Source organism: Sceloporus occidentalis, unplaced genomic scaffold, assembly GCF_023333645.1.
Source record: "Sceloporus occidentalis isolate IW3139 unplaced genomic scaffold, rSceOcc1.0.p SCAF_8, whole genome shotgun sequence".
In the NCBI taxonomy this organism is placed as follows: Eukaryota; Metazoa; Chordata; class Lepidosauria; order Squamata; family Phrynosomatidae; genus Sceloporus; species Sceloporus occidentalis.
Window position 1 is genome coordinate 26,770,622 of NW_028316988.1, and position 21,972 is coordinate 26,792,593.

At 44.5% G+C, this 21,972-nt stretch overlaps 3 protein-coding genes across 5 annotated transcripts in view; 2 read left to right on the forward strand and 1 right to left on the reverse strand.

Annotated features, from left to right (window-relative positions):
• Positions 1-11,353, forward strand: LOC149308398 (HAUS augmin-like complex subunit 8). Of its 3 annotated transcripts, none has more exons than XM_089535725.1 (14): positions 1-50; positions 145-185; positions 293-343; positions 2,612-2,659; positions 2,762-2,817; positions 4,300-4,399; positions 5,951-6,031; positions 6,806-6,876; positions 7,266-7,340; positions 7,467-7,625; positions 8,841-8,982; positions 9,604-9,745; positions 10,774-10,934; positions 11,268-11,353. In XM_089535725.1, the coding sequence occupies exons 1-13, from the start codon at positions 16-18 to the stop codon at positions 10,892-10,894; spliced, it is 1,122 nt and encodes a 373-aa protein (XP_089391851.1). In that variant the 5' UTR covers positions 1-15; the 3' UTR covers positions 10,895-10,934; positions 11,268-11,353. The 3 variants fall into 3 exon arrangements, with proteins under 3 accessions (XP_089391851.1, XP_089391850.1, XP_089391853.1); XM_089535724.1 differs by having other exon boundaries at positions 11,264-11,347; XM_089535727.1 differs by lacking the exon at positions 2,612-2,659 and having other exon boundaries at positions 11,264-11,347.
• The window catches only part of NDUFS7 (NADH:ubiquinone oxidoreductase core subunit S7), a 23,429-nt gene continuing 12,737 nt past the window's right edge, over positions 11,281-21,972 (reverse strand). The window contains exon 9 of the mRNA XM_089535729.1: positions 11,281-11,448. Coding sequence (XP_089391855.1) covers positions 11,367-11,448 — 82 coding nt within the window. The 3' untranslated portion in view covers positions 11,281-11,366. The remainder of the gene's footprint in view (positions 11,449-21,972) is intronic.
• Positions 11,464-21,972, forward strand: part of GAMT (guanidinoacetate N-methyltransferase) — a 13,657-nt gene continuing 3,148 nt past the window's right edge. The window contains exons 1-4 of the mRNA XM_089535728.1: positions 11,464-11,490; positions 15,269-15,467; positions 17,210-17,355; positions 20,852-20,915. Of these exons, the coding sequence (XP_089391854.1) occupies positions 11,479-11,490; positions 15,269-15,467; positions 17,210-17,355; positions 20,852-20,915 (421 nt within the window). The 5' untranslated portion in view covers positions 11,464-11,478. The remainder of the gene's footprint in view (positions 11,491-15,268; positions 15,468-17,209; positions 17,356-20,851; positions 20,916-21,972) is intronic.

Here is a 21,972-nt window from a genome sequence, read left to right on the forward strand (position 1 = left end):
CGTGCCAGGAGCGAAATGGCGGGAAAGCCTCCTGCGAGCAGCAGCGGCGGGTGAGAGGACTAGGAAGCCGGGAAGGGAGGCAGGGAGGCCGGGAGGCCTCTGGGCCTTTCTCTCACGCTTCTCCTCCGCCTTCTCTCTCCTCAGGAAAGCCCTCCAGGAGCCCGAGGCAGCGCCCAAGCAGAAAGGTGAGGAAAGGATGCCTGGGCCATTGGCCTCCCTCTTCCATCTCTCTCTCTCTCTTATTTCATCCTGGCTGTGTTTGTTTGTTTGTTTGTTTGTTTGTTGTCTTTAGGGGGAGGAGCCATGCCTGACGCTGAGCCCGGGGCCAGGCCCAAGAAAAGAGGTGAGCAGCTGCACTGGTCCTTTGGACCGAGCCTTCTTTTTCATGGCACTGATATGGACTATTATTGCACTCTCCTTTTGTATTGACTGAGCTTATATCCTGCCTTTCTCCCCAAATAGGAGTCTCTTAAAGGGGTTTGTTTTGCATAAAAAGAAAGGAGGGTATAATGCCTTGGAATTTAAAATTATGATAGATAGATAGATAGATGATAGATAGATAGATGAGAGATGAGAGATAGATGATAGATAGATAGATGATAGATGAGAGATAGATAGATAGATAGATGAGAGATAGATGAGAGATGAGAGATAGATGATTGATAGAGAGATGAGAGATAGATAGATGATTGATAGATGATAGATGAGAGATAGATAGATAGATGAGAGATAGATGAGAGATAGATAGATGAGAGATAGATAGAGAGATGAGAGATAGATGAGAGATGAGAGATAGATGAGAGATAGATAGATGAGAGATGAGAGATAGAGAGATAGATGAGAGATGAGAGATAGATGATTGATAGATAGATAGAGATAGATAGATAGATAGATGAGAGATAGATAGATAGATGAGAGATAGATGAGAGATGAGAGATAGATGAGAGATAGATGATAGATAGATAGATAGATAGATGAGAGATAGATAGATAGATAGATAGATGAGAGATAGATGAGAGATGAGAGATAGATGATTGATAGAGAGATGAGAGATAGATAGATGATAGATAGATGATAGATGAGAGATAGATAGATAGATGAGAGATAGATGAGAGATAGATAGATGAGAGATAGATAGAGAGATGAGAGATAGATGAGAGATGAGAGATAGATGAGAGATAGATAGATGAGAGATGAGAGATAGAGAGATAGATGAGAGATGAGAGATAGATGATTGATAGATAGATAGAGATAGATAGATAGATAGATGAGAGATAGATAGATAGATGAGAGATAGATGAGAGATGAGAGATAGATGATAGATAGATGAGAGATAGATAGATAGATAGATGAGAGATAGATAGATAGATAGATAGATGAGAGATAGATGAGAGATGAGAGATAGATGAGAGATAGATAGATGAGAGATGAGAGATAGAGAGATAGATGAGAGATGAGAGATAGATGAGAGATGAGAGATAGATGAGAGATAGATAGATGATAGATAGATAGATGAGAGATAGATAGATAGATGAGAGATAGATAGATGAGAGATAGATGAGAGATGAGAGATAGATGATAGATAGATGAGAGATAGATGAGAGATGAGAGATAGATGATTGATAGATAGATGATAGATAGACAGATGAGAGATAGATAGATCAGAGATGAGAGATAGATGAGAGATAGATGATTGATAGATAGATGATTGATAGATAGAGAGATAGATGAGAGATAGATAGATAGATGATTGATAGATGATTGATAGATAGATGATAGATAGATGATAGATAGATGATAGATAGATAGATAGATAGATAGATAGATAGATAGATGATTGATAGATGATAGATAGATAGATAGATAGGAGTCTTGGAATTAAAAATCGTGTGTCTGTGTGTCTGTGTGTGTATATATATATATGTCTTGGAATTAAAAATCCCTCTTGGAAGTGGGAATGAAATGTTGTGTGGATGCAGCCTGGGTTCTTAGCTCAGCTCAGACGTTGGAAGGCAGTGTCTCTGAGCATCAACAGAGTGTCTCTGAGCATCAACAGAGTGGCTGCCACTCATTGCTTGAGCAGCTGCACCTTGCTTTATCGACCTGGATTCGTCTGATGTAAACACCTTCAGAGGAAGGACTCATGAAAAAAATAATCCGGTTCGATGCCACTTTAACTGCCCTCGGCTCCATGTCGTGGAATGCTGGGATTTGTAGTTTGCCGTGGCGTCTGACAGAGATGGCTAAACAGCTCCTCAAAACTACAGATCCCAAGATTCCATAGCAGCACGGAGCCATAAGGGAAGTTAAAGTGGTGCCATTGTGAGGTAAACACTCGACCCTCTTTTTGTGTCGGGGGGGGGGCTCTTAGCCTCTGAAAATGGTGGCTCTTAGTCTGGACCCCCCCTTCCCAAAATCAATCCTTCCTTCCTTCCTTCCTTCCTTCCTTCCTTCCTTCCGCAAGGTGTCCATCTGCCTCTTAGCAAAGCCACTTGGCTGAAGAAGGGATTCATGGGCCATTGGCCTCCGTCTTCCATCTCTCTCTTTCTTTTATGTCATTCTGGCTTTGTTTGTTTGTTTGTTTGTTTGTTTGTTTGTTTGTTGTGTTTAGGTGCAAGAGTTGCGCCTGAGACAGAGCCCGGGGCCAGGCCAAAACGAGGTAAGGAAGGGATTCATGGGCCATTGGCCTCCCTCTTCCATCTCTCTCTCTCTTTATTTCATTCTGGCTGTGTTTGTTTGTTTGTTTGTTTGTTGTCTTTAGGGGGGAGAGTCGTGCCGTCCAGATACATGGACTATAAGAAGAAAACCATGGGGAAGGTGAGGCCCAGATTTGGAACCATTTATTTCCTCAGTGTTCTTGTTTGTCTGTTGTCTTTAAGACCTGTGTAAGGCCTTGGGCATAAGAAAAGCTGGCCATCTGCCTTTTCAAAAGGGAGCAACTGCATTGTTAATGTCATGTAAGTCTGAAGACCAGAGAGGTAAGCTATTCTATCATAGGAGTGACTTCGGACCCAAACACCCTGCAGAAATAATCCAGCCTGAGGCTGCTTTAACTGCCCTGGCTCAGTGCTAGGGGATCCTGGGAATTGTAGTTTATTGTGTCACCAGAGCTCTCTAACAGAGAAGGCTAAATGCCTCGCAAAACTACAGTTCCCAGAATTCCCTAGCATTGAGCCAGGGCAGTGAAAGCAGTCTCACGCTGGATTGTTTCTGCAGTGCGTTTTAACCCTGCAGAGAGTCACCTCTCTGTTCTTATGAGCTAATATTGCTCACAAGTCAGACCTTGGTTTGTTTTCTGCTTCTACATGAGCCGAATTACATCCAGGAATGCAGAAGGGACTCCTTTTTCCCTCTCTTCTAATTGAAACAAACAGGCAGGGATCTTCTTCCTTTTATGCTTTGCTTAGAGAACCATAGGTATTTTCCGAGGGCCAAATAATAAGGCTGGAGGAAAGTAAAAAGTAGTTGCTAGCCTCAAAGAGAACAGGTTTTGGGGGCTTCTTATTCACCCAAAAAAAGAGAAGGGGATCAGGAAATGAGAGGGGATGAGTTGGTGCCAATCCTATCTTTTACATTAGATTTTTAATAGAGAATGCAAAGAGAAATGAATTTGTTATACCGTCTATACTTGACTCTAAGTCGACCTCATGTATAAGTCGAGGGTAAGTTTTGGAGCCAAAATTATGGATCTTGCTATGACCTATAGATAAGTCGAGGGTAAAATTTAGGGGTGCATAGCAAAGATCTAAAGGATGAAGCGAAGCAAAACAATGCCAAAGAACTTATTAAACTCCATCAGACATAACTCTTTGTGCTTACTCTTAAGATGGATGGATGAGAGAGCAAAGGGGATCAGTGCTTCACATGTTATGCTCTTGCTTTTCACTAGGAGATGGTTCCTTCTTTTAAATAAGAGTTAAGATACAGTACTTAAATTGACCCATGGATAAGTCGACTCAGGTTTCTGGGGTCAATTTTTTGTCCTAAATTTCTAGATGTATACATGAGTGTATATGTACATATACAGTAGTTCATAAGACTGGGAAAGGTAATTATGAGGGTTAAACTTCCCCTTTTTTCTCCTTGCAAATTAAGACCTACTGAAACCAGAGGAGCTTTCTCATATGTTGCTATGCTCTGGATTGGGAGGCAAGACTCCGATGTGCGTTGGCTGATCACAGGAGTGTGTTCACACATGCCCTCACATGCATCTTTCTCACATCCTAAATCTCAACAGTGGTCTTGTAGCAGGGAGCTGCTAACTTACTCTCTCTCTCTGTCTCTGTGTTGAATTTGCAGTCTGCCTCGGATACCAGCTTGTCCTTGCTCAAAGGTGGGGAACACGTTGCCTCTCCCAAAAAATCATCCGTTCAGTGTCAGAAACGTAAAACTTCAGCAGGTAGGTTTAGTCTTCTCTGAGCTCAATGCTGCTTTTTTCATTTAGCCTGCATGTCTTGGTAAGGATTTCTAAGGCAGGCTTCCCAATTTCACAGAACAGAGATTCCACCTAAACATTGGGAAGACCTCCCTGATGGTTAAAGTTGTTCAGCGGTGAAAGACGTTGCTGCTGCCTCAAGAGTGTGGTAAAGGGCCTGAACAGACAGGACCAAATACAGCTGCTTCGGGTCACTTTGGACACACGCATCTTCAGAGGCCAGAAGCTGCGCCAAAGCTGTGCTCTAGTCCTTAGCACCGGAGCATGTTTTTGGCGCAGCTTGGGCCTCTTAGGACGCATGCATCATTTCAACAGCATACTTCCAAAGTGACATGAAGCATCTTTATTTTCGCCTGTATGTTTCGACCCAAAGTCTCCTTCTCTGGAGGCTGTTTTGAAACAGAGGTTGGATGGCCATGTGTCACAGGGAATGCTTTCGTTGTTCTCTCTGCATGGCAGAGGGGAGTTAGACTGGATGATCTTTGGGGTCTCTTCCAACTCTATCATTCCAGAAAACATTCTGGGCGACAGAGTCAATCGTGGCCCTGGCTAGAAGTGGTTGAGCACTGCTAGTTCTGGATGAAGAAAGTGATCCGAATTACACCCTACAGTGCCCAGGGCTCCTCCTGGCTCTGTTATGTGGGAAATGCAGTGCTCCTTAGCAGAACTTCCATAACACTCCTTGGCCATTTGACTAGAACACTTCTGGCAGCTGTTATTAGCTTTTTCAAGCTTTACTCTTAAGCAAAAGGCTGCCTGTTAAGGTAGCTTGTCAACCATTTTGGCTACTATATTCAGCTTAGGTTCAGACTGTCTAAAAGATTGTATCTCTCCTTACAACCCTATCCAAGTTTCAAGATCTTTGGGACAGGGTTTTCTCTCTGTTCCACCACCACCACCATCGTTATGGCTGGCGAGGACCTGGGAAACAGGGCCTTCTTGGTGGCTGATCCTGGACTGCAGCTCTCTGGCAAGAGAGGATTGGTTGGCTCCCTGCCTGCATCCCTTTCACTGACAGGCAAAGACCTTCTTATTCAAATAGTCCTTCGGGTTTTAATTATTTGGGGTAGAACAACTGAAACATTTTAATGTGTTCTACTTGTTTTAAGTTAATCCTTTTAAGTGGGTTGAGTTTAATGCTTTTTTAATTTTGGGTATTTCAGACTGTTTTAGCTGCATTGTATTAATGTGTGGATGTACATAAGGTAACTAAGTAAAATGTTGTTGGCCTGCTCACTCAGGAGCAATAGAGGCTTCTAGTAAAAGGGACACAATCTGGCAGGATGGGGAAATGAAGCAAGGTCCCCAAAGGGATCCTTGCTTATGAGGAACCTCTAAGGAGTGGGCAAGTGCCGCCTTCCAGATGTTGTTGGACTGCAGCTGCCAGTGTGCTTCATAACTGATGCTGTCCACCAACATCTGGAGGGCCACACTTTGCCTTCTCCTGGTCTATGGTTCTTTCAGTCAGGATCCTGAGTGGACAAATTCAGCAGGGATAACTTTCTTTTCCTCCAGAAAGGACTTGTGTCTTGCAATCCACAATGCTGGACAGCTATGGGAGCGGCCGGCCCGACCTGGAGTTCTCAGCCATTAAAGGTACGTTGGGCTAGGAATCCTGTGGCAGCAGAGGCAACACATGGGGCTTGCAGCAGTTCCATGGGGCTGGTTTCTTTTTAAACTCGGGTGGGCCTCTTCAGAGGTAGCTATTGATGCTGCTTCTGAGAAAGTGGGGACTGCTGTTGCCCCGAAGGAAGACCTCTTTAAACCCACCCACCCCGATGTTGGGAGGGTGGGACCTTAAAGTGAATTGAATTGATCATTATTTTGTTAATTCACTGGTTGAAGCTAGCCATAGGATTGAGCCTGGACCCTGCCTTTTACTACATCTGGCTCAGGAGCAATAGAGGCTTTAGCAAAAGGGACACAGTCTGGCAGGATGGGGAAATGAAGCAAGGTCCCCAAAGGGATCCTTGCTTATGAGGAACCTCTAAGGAGTGGGCAAAGTGCTGCCATCCAGATGTTCTTGGACTTTTACTACATCTGGCCATAGGAACCTGGTTTCAATTATTATTTTTTCAAATGATACACTCTTTATCGTGTTGTTTTCTTCTGAAGGGCAACAAGATTCCTGTATCTTCTTAATAGTGCCATGGAGAACTGTTGTTCACAATCCAGGCGATCGGTCCTTCTTAGTTTTGGCTACCGTATCTCTCTTCTGTAAAAGAAACAAAACAGGGAGTGTACCATTCCTTGCAGCCACAGTGGGAGCTACACTCTTCCCCACTGAAATCTGAGGGTCTGGCCTAATAGCTCCCAACCGTAGGAGAACATTACTTTTATTTTGGGTCTCTCTGTTTGCCTGCTTTCCAGATAAAACCTGCCGCAGGACAACAATTTCAAAGGTCGGCATAAAAGGCTCTAGAGAGACAAAGCAAACTTTGGTGAGTGATGCCAGGTCACAATTGTTGTTGTGTGTGAGCCATTCTTTGACGATGGAAACTATGTTCAGAGCTATCCCATTGCTGCCTCTGGATCTCGCTTCCACTGTGGATAGGATCTGGGCAGCTTCCTTCAGGCTGACTTGCCTCTCAACTGTTCTGCAATGTGACACATGAGCCATTTTCCTAACATAAGGAAAATGGCCATGGTCTTTGGGATGACTTTTGCCAATGGTGGAATTCTCTACCAGATTATGTGCACTGATGACCACCAACTTGGACAGCCTCAAAAAATAACTAGGTGAATTGATGGAAAATAAGATTGTCAGTGACTATGGGGTATGCTGGCTATACGTTAGGTCTGTTAAGAAGGAAACCTTTTTTTCTTTCAGTCGCCTGCCAGTACCGAAGATCTGATTGAGATGCTGGATTCGCAGTCATTGCTGTTAACGTATGCCTCCATCAAGGTAAAAGGCTGGCAGGCACCAACTGCTTAGTTATCCTTTAAAGATATAGACACAAGCGAGTAAATGGAAACTTTTTGAGTGGCCTGGCTTTGTGATCTTGAACTTAGAAATCTTTTACCATAATAGATGGAGAAAAACCTTGCCCGCCTGGAAGGGGAAGCTGAAAGAAACCTGCTCACTCTGTCTCAGGAAGCTGAAAGGCTCCAGATAGAAGCTCAGAGAAAGAAGCGCTTGCTGGAGCGTCTAAAGCAGGAGAGCAAGCTAAGTGAAGCCGTGGACAAACAGGTCAGGCATGTGGTTTTATATCAATATTTGTATGCTGCTTCCATGAGTACTGGGATATTCCAAGGGGGAAGGCATGTGCATTACCATGACCTGCCAATATAATTTGTCACTGTGTACCTTCAAGTCATTTCTGACTAATGGTGACCCTAATGTGAATCTATCATGGAGTTTTCCTTGGCATGATTTGTTCACAGGGGATTTGCCATTGCCTCCCCTGAGGCTGAGTCCGTGTGGCTTGCCAGCTGTCCAGAAGGTACCTCAGGAAGCCATAGGCAGGAGGATGGATGTTGAGGTTGCATTCTGTTCTGACCCCTGAGCTCCCATCCAACTCAAGTTCTATGACTTTGTTCAGTGTTAAGACAATATTTTATAATGGCTGCTTTATCTCAGCAGACCAGAAGACAATAACAAATGACAATCAAGAAAAGCTTTCAGTAAAGATAATGTAATCCATGCAATGCAGTTGAAAAAGGTTCAAATCTGCTCAACCATGGCAACCTGCTTGGTGACCAGACACACACTCAGCAAACCTCCTCAAAGAAATCTTGCCAAGACAAATCTTTGATAGGTTCCTTTTAGGATCACGTAAGTCGGAAGAAGCTTGAAGGCACATAGTAGCAACAATCATAAATCCATGCAGTGAATAGAACAACCTAAGTGCCTCCCGTTTCTGCAGAGCTAGAGTCTTCACATCATGGAGACTGCAGCTGTAGTGCAAGTGCAGTTCCATTCACACCTTGAAAGAGGTTTGTTTTGTTTTTACTGCAGCTGCCAGTATCCCACTGGCTGAGGGATTCCAGGAGTATATGCAGTATACAAACAAGGAAACTATGTGTGATGGCATTTTTCTTCAAGAGAGGTTGACTACAGGAGCATGTTCTAAATTTGGTGGTTCTTGTATGTTGAGAAGATAGTGGAAAGGTTTGTGGGAAATTTTATGTGAGATAGAGATTCTGCCTAAACATTAGGAAGAGCTTCCTAACCGTAAGAGCTGTTAGACAGTGGGACACGCTGCCTCGAAGGGTGCTGGAGTCTCCGTTTGACCTTTTTAAGCAGAGGCTGGATGACATCTGCTTTGGTTGGGTATTGCTGCATTGCAGAGGGTTAGACTGGATGGCTCTCCTCCAAATCCATGGTTCTAGGATTATTTGGGGTTCTGGCTCAGTTGGGGTTTTGGGGTGACCTCCCATGACTTTTCTTTGCCCTCGTCCCTAGCTCGAAGCGCTTGGCCCTATAGCTGAGCAGTGTGTCCACTTCCGAGAGCAATACAAGCACTTTGCCACAGCCCTGGAGTCAACAAGGCATGAGCTGCCTGTGAAGGAGATCTACACGGGAAAGGACAAAGGCCAGTACCTTGGTATGGAGAAATGCAATGCTTTCTCACTGCCACCCCGTCTTTATGGAACAGATTTCCTGGTGTAGCGTTTTGAAATCTTTTTTAAAGTGTTATGTTTTAACTATGGTTAATAGTTTAATTTGGTTCTCATGTTGGCTTTTCCTGTGAGCTTTTAAATGTAGGAGCCACCTTGAATCCTAATCGTGAGAAAAAGGCAGGATAGAAATGAAGTTAATAGTAGTAATAGGACAGGTCTTTCCCAGTGTGCCATATGATCAAAGCACATGAAGCTTCTTCAAATCTGCATAAAACTAGCAACAGCTTGATAAAACACTGTGTTTCTAAACATTTACGAGGCATCCCCAATCTTTCAGTGTAGGCTACAAAACAGAAGTAAGTAAAGACTTACATAAAAGCAACCATCCTTTTTTTTCTGGCCTGAGCAAAGAAAAGTGTAACTGGACACACTTGGTAAGATTCCCTCCCTCCTCTTGGGCCACTTGGAGTGAAATGTTAAAGTAGGCAACTTGCTATTCATAAGCTTGTTTCAAGCAGGAACAGTAGTGTCACTTCACTAAGTGTTACGGCCACTGAACAGACTCCTTGCTAATGGCTGCATCTTTTGACTCTTCCTTTGGGTAGCTGACTTGGAGAAAGAACTGGCTGCCACACAGGAAGCGCTGAATGAAGCCGTGCAAGAGCAGAGTGCCAGAAATGCCAAAGCGCTAAGCATGGCGAAAGAGTTGGAAGAGGCCTCCTTGGAAGTGGATGCACAGCTGCCAAGGTATTTAGCAAAGCAGAGCAGAATGACAGGTGTTTTGGAGTGTACAGCTGGGTGGGCAGCTTACAGGTCTTATCTGTATATGTGACAGTTGTATATATCCTGCTGTTCAGAGTATACAGTCTTCCAAAATGGCTCATAGCTAACAACAGTCTTTACTCAAGGCACAATAGATACTGCTTTTTATTGTTTTAAAACAAACTTTAAATAAGCTCCCTCAGGGCACTTCCCACAGGGCAGTCCATTTGGGGCAGACTCTGGGGTGCTATTCGCCTCTTTCTCTCTTGTCACTGCCTCAGGGAAGGTGGCCTTAGCAAAGGCCCAGATGGTTTGGGCCAGGGATCCATGAAGGATAACCCTGGCGTGGTCATGAATGGTGAAATGGAACCTCCATATTCAATTTAATGCATTTATATCCTGCTCTTCAGGCTTGCAGAGAGTCAGTTAGACATTTCCCTGCCCTCAGGCTTACAATCTAACAAAGACATGGCCCAAAAGGAGAAGGGCATGGCAGTGGGAAGGGGCCTATGTCCAGCAGTTCTTCTCTTTCTCCCAGCCCTGGACCATGGCAGAGGAACAGGAGGGAGGGCTGTCCTTCTTACTTAGGAGAGGCCTGATGAAGCTGGCTGGCCTTTCTCTGAGGCTGGATGATCTCAGATGGCAAAGAGGGAGGGCTTTTCTTCTTTTAGGCTGGCCTTTCTCTCCCCATTAAGCGTTTGGGAACGTGTCTTCAGCCAGGAATGGGGTGGAGGGCCACTCTTAAATAGAGGAGACATGATTTCAATGAAGCTCAGAGTTTCTCTTAGGTTAGGATCACAACATCTTAGAAATGAAAAGAGCCACAAGGGCCATCTAGTCAAACACCAGGAATCCACAACTAAAGGCCTCCTGCAAGATGCCCATTGAACCTGTGTTGAAGGATCTCCCTAGGAGTTCTTAACTTTTTCACCAACCCTTGTCATGGGGCTGGTATTTCTGCTCCTTCCCCAGTTGTTCCAACCCATTCTCCCCCTTTCCTTTCTCTTCCTCAGGACTTTTGCAGATGTGCTGGACCTCTCTGCAGATGTGAGCAAGGAGGCCTCGCTGCACCATCAAAAAATGGGGGAGGACTTGGTGGATCTGGAGACCATGAAGCAGCTGTACTTTAGTTAGGCCCTGCTTGAAAGCGGCTTTCCCTTGGTTGTAGGAGAAGGTAGGAGGAGGATATTAAGGATGACTTAAGAGAGGAGTTAAAGTAGATGGGGAAGAGGGAGGTAGGGAAGAAGATAGATTTGTGAAGGCAATAAGTAGAAGGTTTAAGTAGAAGATGAAGGATATATCACATATAAAGGAAAGAAGAATTAGGAAAAATAAAGGTTGGTCCTTTTCTATTGAATGAGTTGGTTACTTCCTCACTCCTGAGTATATGTATATAAGAACTTAAGGTATTGTTTGAATATAATGGTGTGTATGTTAATAATTGTATTGAATTGCTTTTTTTAACAATAAAGTATATTAACATTTTTAATTCTTTAAAAAAAGAAAGCAGCCTTTGAGTTGATGATTCCCACGAACGAAGGGCTGTCCCTCCTGTTCCTTCGGCCAGGATACAGCATTCGGACAGAAGCTGCCATCGTCCTCTGGGTCAAGTCACAACGTCACATGCCGTCGCTGGAAAGACTTCAGAAGAAGGCACTGAAGAACCGGGGGCAGCTTGGCACCAGGCACTGAGAGATGGAGAGACACAAAAGGAGCACATGGCACTTCAGGTTTTCCTGCCATCATTTTTGTATTAAAACGCTTTTGTTCATGATCAATTCCAGGTTTCCGCTGCCTTCTTTGGGGAAGAGTCAGGGATGATAACCTGTTCCTTACTCTGCAGTGGGGAGGTGGGCATGTAAGATAAAAGCAAAAGAGATCTTGTAGCACCTCTTGAGACTAACTGAAAGAAAGAAAGAGGTTGGCAGCATGAGCTTTCTTAGACGTAACTCTACTACCTCAGATGCATTTGGGCCTCAGTTACTTCCTCAGCCGCATTGCCAAGGCTCATGCTGCCAACCTCTTTCTTTCCCTGAGTCTCAAAGGCACTACAAGAGCTCTTTACATACTTATTTTACAGACTGACACAGCCATCTATTTGAATTCAACCAAATGTTCTTTTTAGTCTTGTCAGGGAACCATCGCATATAACTTTAACGTAGAACTTACCTGACTGGCCACAGAGACGGCTTAATAGAGATCAACTCTTTGCAGCCTTGATGATAAAAAGCTTATAGTGGTTTGAGTACTGGACTAGGACTCTGGAGACCAGGGTTCGATTCCCAGCTCGGCCATAAAACCCAAAACTGGGTGACGCTGGGAAAGTCGCACACTCTCAGCCTCGGGGAAGGCAAAGGCAAATCCCCTCTGAAGAAACTTATACAGGTTGTAGTCATCGAACTACAACATTAATTAAAACCCTTTAAAACTTCTACAGTCAATTCGCAGTATAACATATACAGGCTGCATCAATAGAAGTATAGTGTCTAGATCAAGGGAAGTCATAGTGTCACACAGCCTTGAAGGAGGAGGACAACAGAGCTGGCGGTACACCAAACAAGCCAGAAGTGTGTGTGTCATTTGTCTTCAAGTCACTCCACTCTGGGCCCCACAACAAACTCCAACTCCCAGAATTCCATAGCCTTGAGCCAGGAGTTAAAGCAGTGCCAAACTGGGTTATTTCTCCAGTGTAGATGCAGCCTCAGTCAGGCTCAAAATGGAAGCCACTTTGACATTTCTCCTGGTGGAAATGTAGGACATGGTCTGGAAAAGGAGGATGGTCTGGTCACCCTGTCTGGTCCAAAACCACACGGTAGAAATAATCCGGTTTGAAACTGCTTTTAACTCCCACCCACCCCGCTCAATGCTGGGGAATTCTGGGAACTGTAGTTCTGTAAGACACTGAGCCTACTCTGTCAGAAAGAGCTCTGGTGCCACGATAAACTACAATTCCCGGGATGCCCTAGCACTGAGCCAGGGCAGTTAAAGCGGTGTCAAAGCGGATTATTGTTGCAATGCAGATACACTCTATATTGCAGGCAGCAAAACTTTATTCCAAAAGCCCCAGAGGTATTAGCAAGAAGACGATCTGCAGACAGAAGTGCCATCATCATTCACCACCATAACATCAACAGTCCCACCCAAAACAATTTCATTTACTTAATTGGTTTACTAATTAAAACATCCCTCGACAGCCTCGTTTCTGACTTACGGCGACCCTATCATGGGGTTTTCTTGGCAAGATTTGTCCAGGGGAGGTTTGCCATTGCCTTCCCCTGAGGCTGAGAGAGTGTGACTTTGCCCAAGGGAACCCAATGGGTTTCCCGGCTAAACAAGGAATCGAACCCTGGTCCTCTGAGTCCTACTCCAACACTCAAACCACTACACCGCGCTGGCTCTGATCTAAAACACTATAACACCACTGTAACGCCACCAAATACACTAGAAACCCACCACTATAACACTACCAAATACACTATAATACTACCACTATAACTCCCCCAAATACACTAACTCCACCACTAAAACTCCACTGAAAACACTAACACCATCACTATAACTCCACCAAATACACTAAAACTCCACTGAATACACTATAACTCCACCATTGTAACACCAGCTATACTAGAACTCCGCCACTAACTCCACCGAATACACTATAACTCCACCACTACAACGCCACCAAGTACAGTATAACACTACCACTGTAATTCCAGCAAATGCAGTATAACCACCATAACTCCACCAGATACACTACGGTATATCTCCACCAAATGCATCTGAGGAAGTAGACTTAAGTCTACGAAAGCTCATGCTGCCAAATTCTTTCAGTTAGTCTCAAAGGTGCTACATCAAGATCTCTCTCCATACTGATCCTACAGACTAACGCAGCTATATCTTTGAATACTGTAACACCCAGTTTAACATGCTTTTGTAGTACAACAGCAATAGGCATCTTATGAAAGAATATAGGCCAGACGTCTGAAGGAGAGTGCTGAGGGCGAACCATTGGCTCCTTGAACAAATTAAGCCTGAACTCTCTTTGGAAGCCAAGAAGACTAAATTGAGGCTGTCCTACTTTGTTTGGACATGTCATGAGAAGGCAGGACTTGCTTGAAAAGACAACAATGCTAGGAAAGTTAGATAGTAGTAGAAAGAGAGGAAGACTGCATGCCGGATGGATAGATTCAATGAACCTGAACTTAAAGGACTGGTGGAGAGCAATGGAGGGCAGGAGGTCTTGGAGATTGCTCACCCATAGGGTTGAGCCGGGTTCAACTCAACCATGGGTCTGGTTCAACTCAAGAGTAATTAACACCACCACAAACTCATAAATGATAAGTTTTATATAAGTATGTCGGCTCTCTATGTGTTCTTGAACCATAAAACCTAGTAGTAGTTGTGTGCCCTCCAGTCGTTTCTGACTTGCGGCAACCCTACGGCGATCCTATCATGGATCACCGTAGGATTGCCACATCATGGGTTTCCTTGGCAAGATGTGTTCTGAGACAGTGTGCCACTGCCTTCCCCTGAGGCTGAGAGAGTGTGACATGCCCAAGGTCGCACACCAGCAAGATCCCGCAAGAAAACAGAAGCTAAACATGATTTAATTTAAATTCGAATTTAAACAGAACTTGCAAGTTTGGGAAGTTTACTGCACCGAATCGCTGCTGAAACGAAACAACGCGAAGTTAATCCGCAGTTAAAGCGGAGAAAACCAGCAGCTTTTTAAATTCGGAACAGACCGAATTTAAAAAGCTGCTGGTTTTCTCCGCTTTAACTGCGGATTAACTTCGCGTTATTTCACGTTGACTGCGACGTTGTGTGATAAACTTTGGGCATTTCCGGGTTATCTTCCCATCATATCACGTTTAACTCCCGTTTTCCCGCTAGTGTGATAAACTCGTAGGTGGGTTTAATGGCTGGGCAAGTAATCGAATTCTAGTCTCCAGAGTTGTAGTCCAGCGCTCAAACTACAATGCCACACTGGCTCTCCGCTGCAGAGATAATGCAGTTTGACACCACTTTAACACCACGGCTCGATGCTATTGTAGTTTGCGATTGTGATTGTAGTTTGTCGTCACACCGGAGCTCTCTAACAGAGAAGGCTCAATGTCTCACCAAATTACAAACCCCATGGAGCCGTGGCAGTTCAAGTGGTGCCAACCTGGGTTATTTCTGCAGTGTGGATGCTAATCTCTCTCTCTCTTTGAGGAGTGTAATAAATCTGTTCCTCCAGCAGGTGTCATCTCCTGCCTCCCAGCACTGAAGCTGAGTTTAGCAGCAAGCCCCTTTCCCCTTTGCACTCCAAAGTATCCACTCCCCTTGCAAACGTCCTGTTTGCACACTCAGCTGCTTCCCATTCGTGCCCCTCTGCCTGCCCCCTTGTCTATTTAAAGCCAGCTCAGAGTCCAAGCCATTCCTTTTCTGACTCCTTCCCTGCCTTACTTGCTCGGTTTCTTTCCCCCCTGACTCTCACTTGGTTTGGCTCTTCTCTCCAAACTCCAGGCCACCGTCAGGATGACTTCCACCTCTGGACTTGCTGCTCCAATCTTTACCGAAGGAGAGAACTGCAAGACTTCGTGGAAAGAGGCCAGTGCCGGCTACAACCCGACAGACACCCACCTGGAGATCATGGGGAAGCCGGTCATGGAGCGCTGGGAGACCCCCTACATGCATTCCCTGGCCACAGTGGCAGCTTCCAAAGGTACGGGCAGCCTCTGCAACAAAAGGGCACGCTTGTTTCCTCAGCCCACCTTTTACGGGTGGCGTACTGTCAAGGGAACTCATAGAATCATAGAGTTGGAAGAGACCCCAAGGGCCACCCAGTTCTGCCATGCAGGAATACGGAATACACCCCATCCTGCCATGCAGGAATACAGAAGCAAAGCACCCTCTGACAGATAGTTGTCCAGCCTCTGTTTAAAAACCTCCAAAGAAGGAAGCTCCATCCAAAGGAGTGTGTTCCACTATCAAACAGCTCTTATGGTCAGGAAGTTCATCCTGAGGTTGAAGTGGAATCCCTTTTCTTGCAGCTTCCATCCATTGTTCTAGGTCCTATTCTCCAGAGCAGCAGAAAACAAGCTTGTTCCCTCCTCGATATGACATCCCTTCAGATATTTAAACAAGGCTATCATATCTAGGCTAAACAGACCCAGCTCCCCAAGTCTCTTCTCATAGGGATTAATGGCTTTTAGACCATTTTGGTCAGCTGGATGGCCATCTGTCAGGGGTGCTTTGGTTGTGAGTTCCTGCATGGCAGGTGGTTGGATTGGATAGCCTTTGTGGCTTCTTCCAACTCTATGATCTATTTAAAAACCAGACCAGGAAAGCTGTGGGGTGGGTCTCTGACGTTGTAGCGGGCCCTGACTATTTTTCTAGTTAACCCTGCATCCCATGAACTGGGGCAGTATTGAAGGCATTCTGGCACCCCTTTTGAAGCCAAGTTAAGAATAGCCAGCGAAATCCCTTCTCAAACACTTGTGGGTTTCACTTCAAGGGTCGGACATTTCTTCCGACAGCTGTGTGTCAAAAGTCCCCAGTTGGAAGGATGGCTCATTTTGTGGATGAATCCAAAAGTCAGTTTTCTGATGTTAGCTACGACACTTTTCTGTATGGCTTTTGGTTTTTTAAAGCTGGCTTTTAAAAATAGTTTTGATTTCCCCCCCTATTTTATTAACTAAGCAGAAAGATCACATTAAAATACAACAGAAAGGGATGAATTAAAAAAGAGAAAGACAGAAATAAAGAACTGAAAATAGCAGTGAAGAATGTTCCGTCTGTACATTTCAAGGGGGAAAAGGGCCAAATGTCCAAATAGGTATCAGTATAAGGGTCGTGCCTATTTTCTCACATATTCAGATTCTGAAAAGGTTCAAAACTGAGAAGAATTAAAGGTAAGATGATAGCCGTTTTTAAATACTTGGGGAGGATAGCATGCAGAAGATGGAGTGAGCTCCAGGGACTAGGACACAAATCAAGGGATTCAAATGACGAGAAAAAATATTATATTTAAACATTAGGAAGAACTTCTTGACTTAACGGCACTTTGGCACCACTTTTAGCTGTGATGGCGGCATCATATCGGATCCTGGGATGTGCAGCTTTATTAAGTATCTGCAATTCTGTGTCAGAGAGCTCCAGTGCTTCATGGAACTACATATCCCAGTATTCTGTGGGATTCCAGCCATGAGCAGCAGTTAAAAGTGGCCCCAAAGTGCTTGAATGGTGGATTATAGGCTGAGTGGTTAGATCCACCTGCTTTGAATGCAGGAGGTTCCAGGTTCAATCCCTGCTAGTTAGAAGGTCAGAGTAGCAGGCGATGGAGCAGGAGACCTTTTGTGTGCTGTAGACCCTAAAGAAATGGGACCAGTCAGATTGCAATGGGATACGATGGACAGAAATTTGCTATGCCATCTCAGGTATCTCTTTCTCCTTATCTTTCCCCAGGCGGACGTGTTTTGGAGGTGGGCTTTGGCATGGCCATTGCAGCCACCAAAATTGAACAGTTCAACATTGAGGAGCACTGGATCATTGAATGCAATGAAGGGGTGTTTCAGAGGCTCCAGGAATGGGCCAAAACTCAGCCTCACAAGGTATGACCAAAGGGACTTCAAACCCCAACTGTCCCAATGTGGCAAAGGATTCATGCTCTGCCTTCTTACTTTTCTAGCCGCTTTTAAAATGATGTGGCTTCTCTCTCTCCTCCCTCTTTTGTTCTCAACTTACTTCAGTTTCTGCAAACTGAAATCAAAGTGGGAAAGTAGTTTGTGCTCTTATCAACTCAGTGGCAAGAACAGGAGAGGACTTGGCAATAAATATCTCTATTTATATAATAGATATAGGAGTTTATATTTCTAATATAATAGAAACTATTTTAAACTAGTCAATCTGGAGGGAAAGCAGAAGACTGGGGTACCTCTCCTACTGCACACATTTGTTTAAAAGCAACAATAGCAACAACCCTTCCCCCCCTAAAGCAGGCCACTTGTAGCCTTCCAGAGGTTGGACTTCAGTTCCCATCTGCCCCAGTTAGCAAGGCCAGTAGTGGTCAGGGTGATGGGATATCCAGCCCAACAACATCAGGAGGGCTGCAAACATTATCATGAGATTTTTTGATATACAAAAGGGTAGATACATTTAGAGAGCCAGGTTTGAGCATTGGACTATAACTCTGGAGACCAGGGTTCAAATTCCCAAACCTTGGAGACCCACTAACCTTGGGCAAATCCCACTTCCTCAGAAGGAAAAGCAAACACCCTGTGAATACTGGTAGGCCTATTGCGTTTCTGCACCTTATGTATATTGCCTTTCAATGTGCTCTCTGGGCGCACCAAAACTGGTATTGTTATGCTTTGAGTGATGCAACGTTTCTCCTCTTCAGAAACTTAAACCATGCATGGACTGTGCAGACTATTGAATGGAATACCTTAAGAATATGTACAGGTATTTCAGAAACAGTGGAACTGAGTCAGATTCAGGGGGAAATCAAGTCCAAAATGGAGAGGCTGGGGTAAAGTCAAAGTTTACATCGATGTCCGATTGTTGAAAAACTGGTATTTCCAGTAAAAAGGAATGTCTGTGTCAAGCTTCCACTGGTTTTTGACCATCACCTTCCACTGGCAGTCCTGCTCTCATTTACCTGGGAATCAGCCAGGGCTGCTGGCGAGTGAAGCAGCTGCTTCAGTCATCAGATTCTCAGGGGCAGCCATAGCACTTTCTTTTCTCCTGAGCCCCCCAGTTATTCTCCTCTCTTAGAGGACATACCTCTGCTCTTAGGGCCCTCCACTTTTGCTGGGGTTAGGGGCACAGGACTCCTGAGAAAGCAAAAAAACCTGCAAGTTAAAAACTATGGCTTTACCCGGGAGAACAGCTCTCAAGGAACGTCTAAGTCTGCCAGTGCAACTCGATGGTCAACATCCGTCAGAGAGGTTGCCCATCGGATTGCTCTGCAGGACCTATAGATGCCTAGAGAAGTGTTTTTTCTAATAACCTCTAGATCCTTCAGCACAACTCTATGGTCCAACTTCCAGGAGAGTTGCAGCTGCAATGGATGATCTAGAGCAGTGATGGTGAACCTTTTCGAGGCTGAGTGCCCCAACTGCAACCCAAAACCCACTTATTAATTGCAAAGTGCCATGTTCCTCTGGCTTTCTAGTAAAAAACTCTGTGCTGGGGCAACGGCGCATGTGCCCACAGAGAGGGCTCTGAGTGCCACCTCTGGCACGCGTGCCATAGGTTCGCCATCACTGATCTAGAGATTCCTAGAGAGAACATACTAATCAAATCTGCCAGCAACCACATCTGCAAAAATCAAGTCTGCAAATGTGGATGGTTGACTGTAATGCCCCATTGCCAAAGCTGGGGATGATGACAATAACCCAGTCTAGCCCTTTGCCTCAGGCAGCAAAATGAGGTGGGACATTCCTAGACTAATTCTGCAAAGAATTAAGATGGTAAAAGTTACGAATGGGAAGACAAGCTAGGAGACGCTGCAGCAGTTTGCTTTTGCCTGAGCCAACTGGGAAGGGCAAGATTCTACCCCTTTCTCTCCCCTTTACTGAGTTGACTGAATGGAAATGGCTTTTGCACATAGAACTCAGTTTGCAGCAATGGAAGTAATTTGAGGACAAAGGTGGAAAGTGGGAATAGGAGAGACTAGGGCATTTTGAAAGCAGCTGACAAGTGGGAGGTCAGGACAGTTAGAGGGTATGCAGCAGTGTGGTGTAGTGGTTTGAGTGTTGGACTAATACTCTAGATATCAGGGTTCAGTTCCCACCTTGGCTAGGGAAACCCACTAGGCAGTCTTGGGCAAGTCACACTCTCTCAGCCTCAGAGGATGGCAAGGGCAAACTGCCTCTAAAAAAAGTTGCCAGGAAAACCCTATGATATATTCGCCTTAGGGTTGCTATAAGTCAAAAATGACTTAGAGGCACACGACAAGAATCTTAGAGTTATAAGGGACCCCAAGGGTCATCTAGTTAAACCCTCTGCCATGTATGAATACACAACGAAACCACAGCTGAGAGATGCCCACCCAACTTCTGTTTAAAGACTTCCAACGATTGTGAGTCCACCACCTTCTGAGTAAATTCATTGCGCTGGTATGTTCCCTATACTAAATGCTCAGGGGTTGGGCTGGTATATTGAGAAGTGCTGGTGATGCCCTCCTCTGTGTCTCACCAGTGGAAATGAATCCGTCATGCAGGGAGAGGGCCTTATTTGTTGTGGCATCCTTCTTATGGAACACTCTTCCCTTGGAGGCCTGATTGGCACCAACACTGCTTTCCTTCATCTGCTAAATGAAAACATGGGCATTTATTAAAGCTTTTGGGGCCTGATCATCTTTCTCCTCTTTTTTTTACAAAGTGTACATGTCCAGTGGGTCTTTGGGTCCCACTGTTCCAGGACCGCCACATGGATACCAAAGCCCATCAATGCTCAAGTCCCATTAAATACAACGGCATGATGAAATGGTGCCCCTTGGATAAAATAGCAAAATCAAAGTTTGCTTTTGGGAGTTTATATATTTTAAAAAATATTTTAAAGCTGTGGATGATTGAATCCGTGGATAAAGAATATATGGATATGGAAGGCCAACTGTACATGCTTTGAACTGTTCTAGCTTTTTCTACTGTTTGAACCTGCCTTAATACCCTTTCATCCTATAAATTATTACCTTTACCTGGCACTGTTTTAAACGGTTATGTACTTTTATCGTGTTTTAACTGTTTGTTGCCTTTACCTGGAATGGTTTTAAATTAATTAATACAGCCGGCCCTCCATATCCACGGATTCAAAATATTAAAAAAGACCCCATATAAATTACGAAAAGCAAGCCTTGATTTTGCCATTTTATATAAGAGGCGCCGTTTTATTATCCATTACATTGAATGGAAAAAGCATCCACTTGGTAGTGGTCCAGTGCAATGGGAAAGAAAGCTCGGATTCGTTTTTACTGGATAACCCGCATAAGTTAATCTGCAACCCCGCGGAAGCAATGCAGAAAGTCTGAGTTGCTGAGTAAGGGTCTGTGCTTGGTCATTCATTTACTCCTGTGATAATAGCTTCTCTTCTGCCTTCCTCCCAAAGGTCGTCCCCCTGAAAGGGTTGTGGGAGGACGTCGTCCCGACTTTGCCTGCAGAGCATTTCAACGGTAAGAGAGAGGTTTGAATTCTCCCATTTTGTCTGGCAGCCAAAACCGAAGAGAGCTTTGGCATGATTATTTTTTTATGTAAGCCATGGTGTTATGGTTTGAGTGTTGGACTGAGACTCTATGAGAGCAGGGTTCAAATCCCCGGTTAGCTGTGGAAACCCACTGGCTGACCTATGGCATGCCACACTCTCTCAGCCTCAGAGGAAGGCAATGATGGCAAACCTCCTCTGCAGAAATCTTTCAAAGAAAGCCCCATTATAGGTTCACCTTAGGTTTGATAGAAGTCAGAAATGACTCGAAAGGCACACAACAACAGCCTGGCTTTGTCTGCTGTATGGCATTTAGACATTGCTAGGTGAGTAAGGGATGTGAAATTTAATAGAAATCATGGAATCATAGGCCTGTTACAGACTGCCAAAATAAAGCTGCTTCGGGTTTCTTTGGAGGTATGCTATTTAAATGATGCCTGGGTCCTAAGAGTCCGGAGGTCGCGCCAAAGCCACACTCCATTCCTAAGCACTGGAGCGCAGCTTTGGGGCAGCTTCCGGATTCTTCGGATGCATGCATCATTTAAATAGCATACCTAGTCCAAAGAGACCCGAAGCAGCTTTATTTTGGCAGTCTGTAACAGGCCATAGGTCCGTAAGGGATCCCAAAGGTCTAGACCAAAATATATGTGCTTGCGAAACATGAGCAGTATTACATCTCCGACAGTTTGCTGACTTAAAAACACTTTCTTGAATCACTGAATTTCTGCTGTATAAGACATAGTTGGAGATCTACAGACATACTAGTTAGAGATGTTAAAACTGATGGCCATAGGTAAGTCAGAACAGGATATTTCAATTTTCTGTTCCATTCTTGTAAATTTCTCATGTCATGTTTATTTATAGATAACATGGACCTGAGGAGGTAGACTCAGATCTACAAAAGCTCACGCTACCAATTTCTCTCTTTCGATTAGTCACAAAAGGGCTACAAGATCTCTTTGCATAATGATTTTCCAGACTAACAAAGCTATGTCTTAGAAATTCATATATATAAATTGTCGGTTTCT